Source organism: Fukomys damarensis, unplaced genomic scaffold (genome assembly GCF_012274545.1).
Source record: "Fukomys damarensis isolate Sample0158 unplaced genomic scaffold, DMR_v1.0_HiC HiC_scaffold_11, whole genome shotgun sequence".
Taxonomy (NCBI): Eukaryota; Metazoa; Chordata; class Mammalia; order Rodentia; family Bathyergidae; genus Fukomys; species Fukomys damarensis.
This window is the reverse complement of record NW_022900923.1, coordinates 41,594,538-41,604,027: the sequence shown is the minus strand read 5'-3', so window position 1 is coordinate 41,604,027 and position 9,490 is coordinate 41,594,538. Positions and strand designations below refer to the sequence as shown.

At 39.6% G+C, this 9,490-nt stretch overlaps 1 protein-coding gene across 2 annotated transcripts in view; it reads left to right on the top strand.

Annotated features, from left to right (window-relative positions):
• The window catches only part of Kdm5b (lysine demethylase 5B), a 69,242-nt gene extending 59,932 nt beyond the window's left edge, over positions 1–9,310 (top strand). The window contains exons 20-24 of one of the 2 annotated variants that reach the window (XM_010645072.3): positions 274–412; positions 3,017–3,196; positions 3,548–3,706; positions 6,770–7,255; positions 9,017–9,310. In XM_010645072.3, coding sequence (XP_010643374.1) covers positions 274–412; positions 3,017–3,196; positions 3,548–3,706; positions 6,770–7,255; positions 9,017–9,238 — 1,186 coding nt within the window. In that variant the 3' untranslated portion in view covers positions 9,239–9,310. The remainder of the gene's footprint in view (positions 1–273; positions 413–3,016; positions 3,197–3,547; positions 3,707–6,769; positions 7,256–9,016) is intronic. The other variant, XM_010645073.3, reaches the window with a different exon arrangement.
• Positions 9,311–9,490: the final 180 nt, after the last annotated feature.

Below are 9,490 nucleotides of genomic sequence, written 5' to 3'. Positions count from 1 at the left end.
ATATATATAATGTTTTGACACTAAATCAAAGTTTGAGCTTATGCCATCATAAGATCAGGTACAAGTAGATCTTAAATATTTTACTGAGTCATTTGCTTTATCTTATTTGCTCATAAATCTTATTTGAACCTAGTTAATTTGATATTTAATGGGGAGTGCCATTTGCCCCACTGAATTTCTTCTGCAGTGGCTTTTTCTAGGCTTTTTGCTAATCATACAAAAAACAAACCATCACATAAAATGCCAGGAGACCTTTGTGTTTCATTTTGATAGACCTCGACATTCGTTGAGCAGCCTTGCTACGGCAGTAAAGGAGATCGAGGAGATCCCTGCGTACCTGCCTAATGGCGCAGCCTTGAAAGATTCAGTGCAGAGAGCCAGGGACTGGCTTCAGGATGTGGAGGCCCTGCAGGTTGGTTAAAAAAAAAAAGTCCTGAATGTATCAGTCAGCTTCTGAAGAGCAATGGAGTAATTGAAAAGCTTTGTAAAGGATAACATACTGGATCTAATCTCAGTGCACAGATTCAGTAGTTTTGGAGTTGACCAGAGTATTCTATTAGGCCTTTTTGGCTGTACTTACCAGCTCTTACCTGACAAGTTGACTGAGATAATTAAGGCATAAATAACTCAACCAACTTTTTCTGGGTACTGGGAAGTCCTTTGTATCAAACTTAAGTACATGGTTACAATTGAAGGGGAAAAAGCTAAATAACGAAGTTGAGAGAGAAGGTGTGTGTAGGTTTTATTCTTTGTTTTCTTAATAGGTGTGGTCACATATTACTGGCTTGTCAAAAGCATTGACGTACAGATAGATAATCAGGAATATCAGAGTCAGTCAGTCAGTCTGGTCATATTGTAACATGGCCAAAGTAGGCCCTTTTACCTGAAATTTTTTCAAGTCATGCGTGACTTAAACAAAAGCACTCTCTCAGCCATATAAAAAGAAAGGGGACAAAAATAAATTACCCAAATTAATTATCACTAAGTATTTTGTGGCCTTCTGCTAGATGTTATACTTACTTGACTTACATATAACTTCAAGGAAAACTGTATCACTTGTAGCATAATTAAGGTACAGAAAAAATGCCTTCTATGAGTTAGCCAGTTTTTATCTGGATAACTTAAATTTGAAAAGTGGTTGGTAGGGGAGAAAAAGTATCTTCCTTTATCTCTCTAATCATGGTAAACCAATAGGTGTTACTGGCCAATTGAGAAAAAGTCTCCAGTTTTGTTTTCTTGAATCATTTAGATTCTAGAAGAAAATACTATCTACTTTTCTGAATATTAGTATATGTTTAAGTAGTGCTGATTAGCCACTTGCTAGCAAGAAATACCAAAACAGGACAGTTCTAGTTAAGTGTTTATAACAAAATATCTGTATATCTATTCTAGCAGATAGGAAAAGATTGAGGAGAAAATACTAAAAGAAAAAAAAAGAAAAGTATTTACTATGCATGTAGACTTCATTAATGGGAATTTTAGTTGTAGCCTTTTGTGAGTGATTGTTGGTACGCTAGTAATTAGTTTTAGTTACAGTTCTCTTTCTCACCTAGCGATTGGTAGCAGTCAGAATCTGAGATCATTGCAATAAGGAGAAAAAAGCCTGCTAGTTTATATGCAGTCAGAAAGCAAAGACATACATGTTTCTGTATAAATTTATTCCTTTCATTTGCCTTAAACTTACAGCAAAACCTAAGTTTTGCTCTGTTCCTGAAAAAGTAGCCTAAGTTTTTTTCTTTCATCATATTTAAGGACTAATAGATGTAAGTAGCAGGCACCAATTTCATATTTACTGGATTTTTTTTAATTAATTTTTTTTTTTTTTTTTTGGTACCAGGGATCGAACTCTGTACCTTGTGCTTGTGAGGCAGGCAACAGAACCACTGAGCTAAATCCCTGGCCCTGGATTATTTATTTTAAAATGTTATCCAGGATTATTATTATTAAATATATTTTTTGTACTGGGGATCAAACTCAGGCTCTTGAGCTTGCAAAGCAGGTGTGATGCCACTGAGCTAAGTCTCCAGCCTTATCCAGGATTATTTTTAAATGTTATCTAGAAGAAAAAAAAAAAAATTCCAGTGCCTGCCTTGCAAGCCCAAGGATCTGAGTTTGATCCCTGGTACCAAAAAAAAAAAAGTTATCTAGTATTTTTCTTTATATGTAGGAAACACTCCATATATTCCTTTTTTTTTTTTTTGGTACCAGGGGTTGAACTTGGGACCTTGTGCTTGTGAAGCAGGCAGTGGAATCATTGAGCTAAAGCCCGGTGTATATATTTCTATTTAAATGTCACAGGAAGAGCATATAAATTATGAGTCAACATTTTTAAGTATCCTGTACCAGCAGGATTAGCAGCAGCAGCATCACCTGGGAGCTTGTTAGAAATGCAAATTTATGGCTCCTCTCTGATCTACTGAATCAAAGTATGAGGATGGGACCCAAGAAGCTCTTTTAAACAAGCTTTCGAGATGATTCCTATACATGCTAAAGTTCGAGAAGTACTGGGCTTTCTCAACTTATTTTAATTTTCTGAATAATTTATACTGAATTAGAATAATTCATCATTGGTAAATGGATTGGAATATAGTATTCTTTTGTTGCTTTTTAAAATGTAAATCAGTATAAATTTTTCTTTCTGTTGAATTTTTCCTAGACTATCTGTAAGGAACAATGTGAGAAGTCAATTTAGAAGAGTAGAACAGAAGAAAGGTCCTCAGTGTATGTCATGCTAATATTTTTGTGTTTTGGGGCCTAGTACACAACAGGTTCTCTGGCTGGCTGTTCGGTGAGAAAACAAATAGTGCTTCTTTCTACCCCATCACCATTAGCCAGCTGCCAGGGTTTGTCAGAATCTGTGACTTTAACGTGTTGAAGTCATGAAGGTCATAAAGGAATCTGAATTGGTCCATTGATCATGGGCCAGTCTGAATTGTGCATTTCCTGTTTTTTATACATTAGTATTTGTTGTTGTTGTTATTGTTCTAAATTGCTGTAATTGTTGTTAATTTATTAGGCTGGAGGTCGTGTACCGGTATTAGAGACACTCATAGAACTTGTTACAAGAGGCCGATCTATGCCGGTACATCTGAATTCTTTGCCCAGACTGGAATCACTAGTAGCTGAGGTTCAGGCTTGGAAGGAATGTGCTGCTAATACATTCGTGACTGAGAATTCTCCATATTCTCTCTTAGAGGTAAGTTTGCAGCCAGCTCACCTGCAGGAACCTAGTTCTCTTTCATAAAGTGTTTTCTGTAAATGAATCTCATGCATGTCAGTGGAATCATTTGGTATATTTTGCATTTTTACCTTTTTTTTTCAGTACCGGGGATTGAACTCAGGACCTTGTGCTTGTAAGGCAGGCGCGTTGCCACTGAGCTAAATCCCCAGCCCCTCATTTTTATTTACTTAGTTGAATCTGGAATGAAAGTCATTGTTTTGCAAGCCTGCTTTCCCTCTTTCCTTGTTTCTTTTTTTATGTAATTGTCTTTTATTTTGTTTATTCTGAATTCCAATTTATATATGGTTGTGATTTATCCCACACTAGGTACTGTGTCCTCGATGTGATATTGGCCTTTTGGGACTGAAAAGGAAGCAGAGAAAGTTAAAGGAGCCTTTGCCAAGTGGGAAGAAGAAAAGCACCAAACTAGAGACTCTCAATGACCTGGAAAGGGCTTTAACTGAAAGCAAAGAGACTGCTTCAGCTGTGCGTAGTAGGATTTTTTCTTCTCCTTTTCCTCTGTTGTTGAGGAGAACAATTTCTAAATGTTTTAGGTTTAAGGAATATTGAGAAGGCAAGTAGAATAACTTGAAAGTGCTCAGTTTTACTAAAGATAAAATAAAAATATGCCTGAACATATATAAGATTTAGAGTAGGGCTCTCAGTCTTGAGTCTTACATTCTTACAGAATGCTTGTGCTTTGATCCAGAAATGCTAGAAAAGGCTGTTAGGGCTAACAGATATGTGAAACTGCAATGCCAGGTTAAAGTAGGAAGTGCATCTAAGTGTACAGGGAGTAATTCAGTGGAACAGTCCCAGCCTAACATGCATGAGGTCCTAGATTTGAGTCCTAGCACCACCAAAAGAAAGATTGGAAGATTGGATACCTACTCATCTGACCTGCATTTAAAAAAACACTTGATTGTTTTTGAATTTGGGTCTTACTATGTAATTCTGGCTGGTCTAGAACTCATTATGTAGTCCAGGCTGGCCTTAAACTCGCAGTGATCCATCCACTTGCCGCAGTTTCCTAAATGCTTGGATTACAGGTGTGCTCTATCACTCCTGGCCTTAATAAACACTTGAGTCAAGATATTTTCAAGAAGATGAAGTGATGTCTGGTTAGTACTTACCGAGTACAAACTATGTCAGGATAAAAGAAGATAGGTGTGTGATTTGGGTGTGTGTGTGTGTTATGGTGGTAGTGATGGAACCTAGGGCCTCACATCAGCTCTAATTGGATGTTTGTAATAACACAAAGCATTGCCTGTTCTGCAGTAGGAATCAGTCACCACGTGGCTTGAAGACACAGGATAAGTTCTGTGAAGTGTGTTGGCAGTTGTATTCTGTGAACACTACAGGATGTACTTAAATAAATTGATAGGGCTGTGATGTCAATGGGTAGTATAATCCTGTGGAACCGCTGTTATAGGAAACCTTTGTTGACAAAAGTAAGTTGTTACGCGACACAGGGCTATACATATTTGCTCTTAGAATGGGACTGAATGGGTGTGTCTTCAGCCAGGGCATCTTTCCCCATCTGTTCTCCTGTATCTCCCTGGCCTCTTATAGCTAACTTGGGGTTGCTTGGTTTATTTATTTTGACACATTCTTTCTTTGGAGTATATTTGCATATTTCTGCTACTTGGGCACCACTTTGTATTTTTTTTGGTACCAGGGATCGAACTCAAGACTCTTGTACTTGCAAGGCAGGCAGCGGCACCACTGAGTTAAATCCCCAGCCCACCACTTTGTATTTCTAAGGTAGCTTCTTTGGTTCCCTACAATATGTGTGGTGCATTCTTGTTAAGACTAACTGAAAGTTATAGTCCTTCCCTCCTGAAGTGCACATATGTTTGAAATTTTGCATGCAGTACCTTTTACACATTCTAGTCTGCCTAGCTAATCCACCGGCTCCTGGTTTGTACAAACTTCTACGCATAATCTACTGGTAATGGTAAATTCTGAAAGGTCAGTCATTTGGTTACCATTTCTAAGCTATAGGAGTGTACCTTGTCATCACATAACCCATATATATTGCTGTACATTCCATTCATGTATAAAAATAAGTAAATTTTAATATACCAATGGTTTGTTATCTGAATTACTTTTAGATCTTAACTGTTTTTTACTGTATACCTCTTCCTTCCCCAATCTAAAAAGAGAAAAAGGGAGTCACGTTCTGGCCTTGTAACTCAAGGTGCCTTATCTGTAAATCACAATGGATCTGAAAGTGGAGGAATATGATAAGTGGGAATGGTTTTAATTGTGATAAGTTAGTATCTTGAGTATTTGAGAATAGTATTGGGAAAATGGAACAGGTCCTACAGCCTATAGCTTTTGTTTCTGGAGAGGAAAGCCCAGTGTTAAACAAGTTTGTCTTTTTCTCCCTATGTATTTGTTCTCTTTCAGTGAAATGCTAGAGGAGAGCTTTAATGGTACAACTTTTTATAGTGGCATCTGGCAGGAGGAATGCAAGTTCAAGGCCAGCCTGGGCTACATAGCAAAACCCCGTCTCAAAATAAAAAATAAAAGAGGGCTAGGGATGTAGCTCCAGTGTGCCCCAGAGTTAAATCCCTAGTATCTGCAAAAATGGAAACTTCCAGGGCCGGGGATTTAGCTCAGCAGTTCGGTGGCCTGCCTCGTAAGCGCAAGGACCTGAGTTCGATCCCTGGTACCACACACAAAAAAAGGGAAACTCCCATTTATGGACAGCTTGTACACGGTGTTTAGAGTGATGTTCAGTGTTACTTCTGCTTATGACTGAAGTTGATGTTTTCAAGTCAGTCATACAGGCTAAAGTTCAGCACTTCCTGGGACTTGACTGTCTTTAATAAAGAAGAAAGATTATGCATGAGTACATTACAACTTCTGTAAAAAGGCAACCTTGTACATTGCTTGCTTTTCATCTTCACTCTAATTTTATAGTATGTAAGTATAAGAAAATCTGATGAAATGGTCTGTAATTTTTTCATGAGGGATCCAATCTAGTTTCACCACCTAAATGTGCACACAGAATACCTTAGTGTTGAGGAGCAGCAAATAAGAGACAGAATATTACTGTGTAGTGGCTGCACTAGGAGGGAGTCTTTGTATTTCAAGTAACTTTCTAGAAGAACACAAAAGCTAGTGGAACTGAACACAGTTGGAGATCCTCAGAAATTAGTACACACAGAGTATAAAGTACCTGTATGTTTCAAGAGAAGTAAATTTTCTCAGAGATAAATATTAAGAACGCCTGACTGTAAGGAAATGATGTATGTGAACTAAACATAGTGTTTGCACCATGCAGAGTGTTCCATCTTACATCTCTTGTCATCACAGCACTGCAAGGTGCACACTATTACCATCTCCATTTTATACACACAGAAAACTTAGCCATGGCAGAATATGTTACCCTGGGTTACACATCTTTGTGTGAGGCAAAAGCAGGATTTGAATACAGATAACTAACTCTGGAGCCCGTGCTTTTAACCACTCGGGCCTTGAGTTTTGGGGGAAGGCTGAGTTTTTCTGTGCCAGCATCCTTGATTATTAACTCCTTTTCAGATGGCAACGCTTGGGGAAGCTCGCCTAAGAGAAATGGAAGCCTTGCAGTCTCTCAGAGTCGCCAATGAAGGGAAATTGCTCTCACCTGTCCAAGATGTGGAGTTGAAAGTCTGCCTATGTCAGAAGGCCCCAGCGACCCCTATGATTCAGTGTGAACTCTGCAGGGATGCTTTCCACACTAGTTGTGTGGCAGTACCCAGTACTACACAAAGTCCCCGAATCTGGCTTTGTCCCCATTGTCGGAGGTCAGAGAAACCTCCCTTAGAGAAAATTCTGCCCCTGCTGGCCTCCCTGCAGCGCATCCGAGTCCGCCTTCCTGAGGGAGATGCACTTCGGTATATGATTGAGAGAACCGTGAACTGGCAACACAGAGCCCAGCAACTGCTTTCATCAGGGAATCTAAAATTTGTGCAAGACCGAGTGGGCTCAGGACTGTTATCTAGCAGATGGCAAGCCTCTGGGGGACAGGTGTCAGAGACGGGCAAGGTGAGTTAGGACTCTTCAGGTTCCTGGACTCTGCAGAGTTGTGTGCTTTTTTCCCATTTTGTAGCTTTGGTGTTGCCATGTCCTTGAAAATCCTTTCACTGTTACTAGCGCTCTCTGAAGCTGAGACTTCCCACTCTGAATCCATGCATATCTGCTCTATCCTCTTAGTTCCCTCTGCTCTGAGCTGGTTGTTCTCAGGTACTCTTTTCTCCGCAATGCATGTTCACCTTGTAGTCTGTTCTAATAAGTTTTCCATTATTTGTCTGTTAACCCATATGTAAATATAGCAGCATATGCATATTTTAAAAAATTTTTGCTTGACTAAAATTTTTTTCCCCTGCTTACATGAAAGTCACTACGTAACACAGGAAAGTTTCCTGCCTTCATCAGTCCTTTTAAATTTTGAAGAATAGTTTTTGGAACTGGCGAAGTGCTATGTTGCTTCATCAGAGAAAGGGCTTTAGGGCTCATAACGTATGTACTGTCTGTCTAGCTATCTCTGTCTAATATGTTGTTTTTTTTGTTTTGTTTTGTTTTTTTCTGTTGTTTTGAGACAGGGTCCCACTATGTAGTTCAGGCTGGTCTTGAACTCAAACTCTGTAATCCAGGCTGGCCTCACACTCAGAGTGGGCTGAGTGCTGGTATTCCTGGCGTACGCCACCACATCTGGCTTTATACGGTCTCTCTTCCCAAAGCAGTTTCTTCCATCACTGGGATGGGTGGGCTGTTTGCTGTCTTCCTCCATAGATGGCTGCCGGAAAGGAAAGTGAGGATACTAGGGACACAGTCAGAACAACAATATTCAGTCTTTATACACACAGCAGCATTCAAGTCTAGTATATATTTCTCTGTTGCAGATAGTAACTATTCTTGTGCCATACGAACACAGACATGTAAGTTACCTGTTGAGATTAGGAATGTCCTATCATATTTGTCTCCCTCCCTTTCTCTGTCCCTCCCTTTGCTTTCCTTTACAACTTCTGAAATGCAGTGCCTGGCGCACAGTAGGTGACCAATTAGGTATTTGCTAAAGACAAGCAGGCTGCCATGGAGTCACTGTTCTTTGTCCAGGATATGCTAGGAGTTACCTTTATTGATACCAAAGAACGGATACACTGTTGTTTACTAATTCATGGTCAAAGGAATGTTTGCCTGCTCCCTTAAATAAAACACCAACAGAGGTAGTCAGGTGTACATATGAATGATTTCTGATTAGTTTGGTTTACTCAAAGGGTGCGCACCTGTGTTCATTGCATTCTAGTTTTCAATACAGAGAATTGAATGAGCATTAAAAGTTTGTAGGGGGCTGGGGATTTAGCTCAGTGGTTCTGCTGCCTGCCTCAAAAGTGTAAGGTCCCAAGTTCTATCCCTTGTACCAAAAAAAAAAAGTTTGTAGGATCTGTTTTCAACAGAGAAAATGGCTTGTTTCTCAACAGTTTTCACCTCCCCATGACTAGTCTGCCTCTATCAAAATTAAAGCCTTTAGGCTGGGGATTTAGCTCAGTGGTGCCGCTGCCTGCCTCATACGTGCAAGGTCCTGAGTTCTATCCCTGGTACCCCCCACCCCCAATTTTTTTTCCTGGAAGATACAAGTTGATTGGCCAGTTCTGAGATGCTAGGGGAATCTTTTCATTTTAGGAAAATGAAGTCCTGTTTTTTTCTCATTGCATTTCTGATAGCCCAGACTACATTCATTAGCCTGGTGAGAGTAGTTTTAATCCTGAAAAGGCCTTGTTGTATAAGATGTTTTTCTTCTGTTAGGTATTTCAACCTCCTGGCACAACGTCCTTTTCCTTGCCTGATGACTGGGACAACCGAACCTCATATTTACACTCTCCCTTTTCTACTGGACAGAGTTGTATCCCCCTCCACGGTTTGTATTTTATTATCATTGCTACTTTCAAGGGGCTGTATATTAACAGGTCATCTTGTGCTAAGTCTTTGTTACATATGATCAGGTACCATAAAGAATTTTATCTTTAAATGAAGGATATAGGTTACTGTGCACTTGCTAGGTAGTAGAAGGCTCATATTTTCATGTTTATAACTGCAAAAGAAATCAGGGTTGTCTTTCTTTGTTTTGTTTTGTTTTCTCAAACAGGGTCTCACTATGTAGTTGAGACTGACCTGGAACTCATTATGTAGCCCAGGCTGGTCTCGAACTCACAGCGATCCTCCTGCCTCAGCCTGGGATTTGCAGGTGTGCACCACCACACCCAGCAGGTTGTCTCCCCC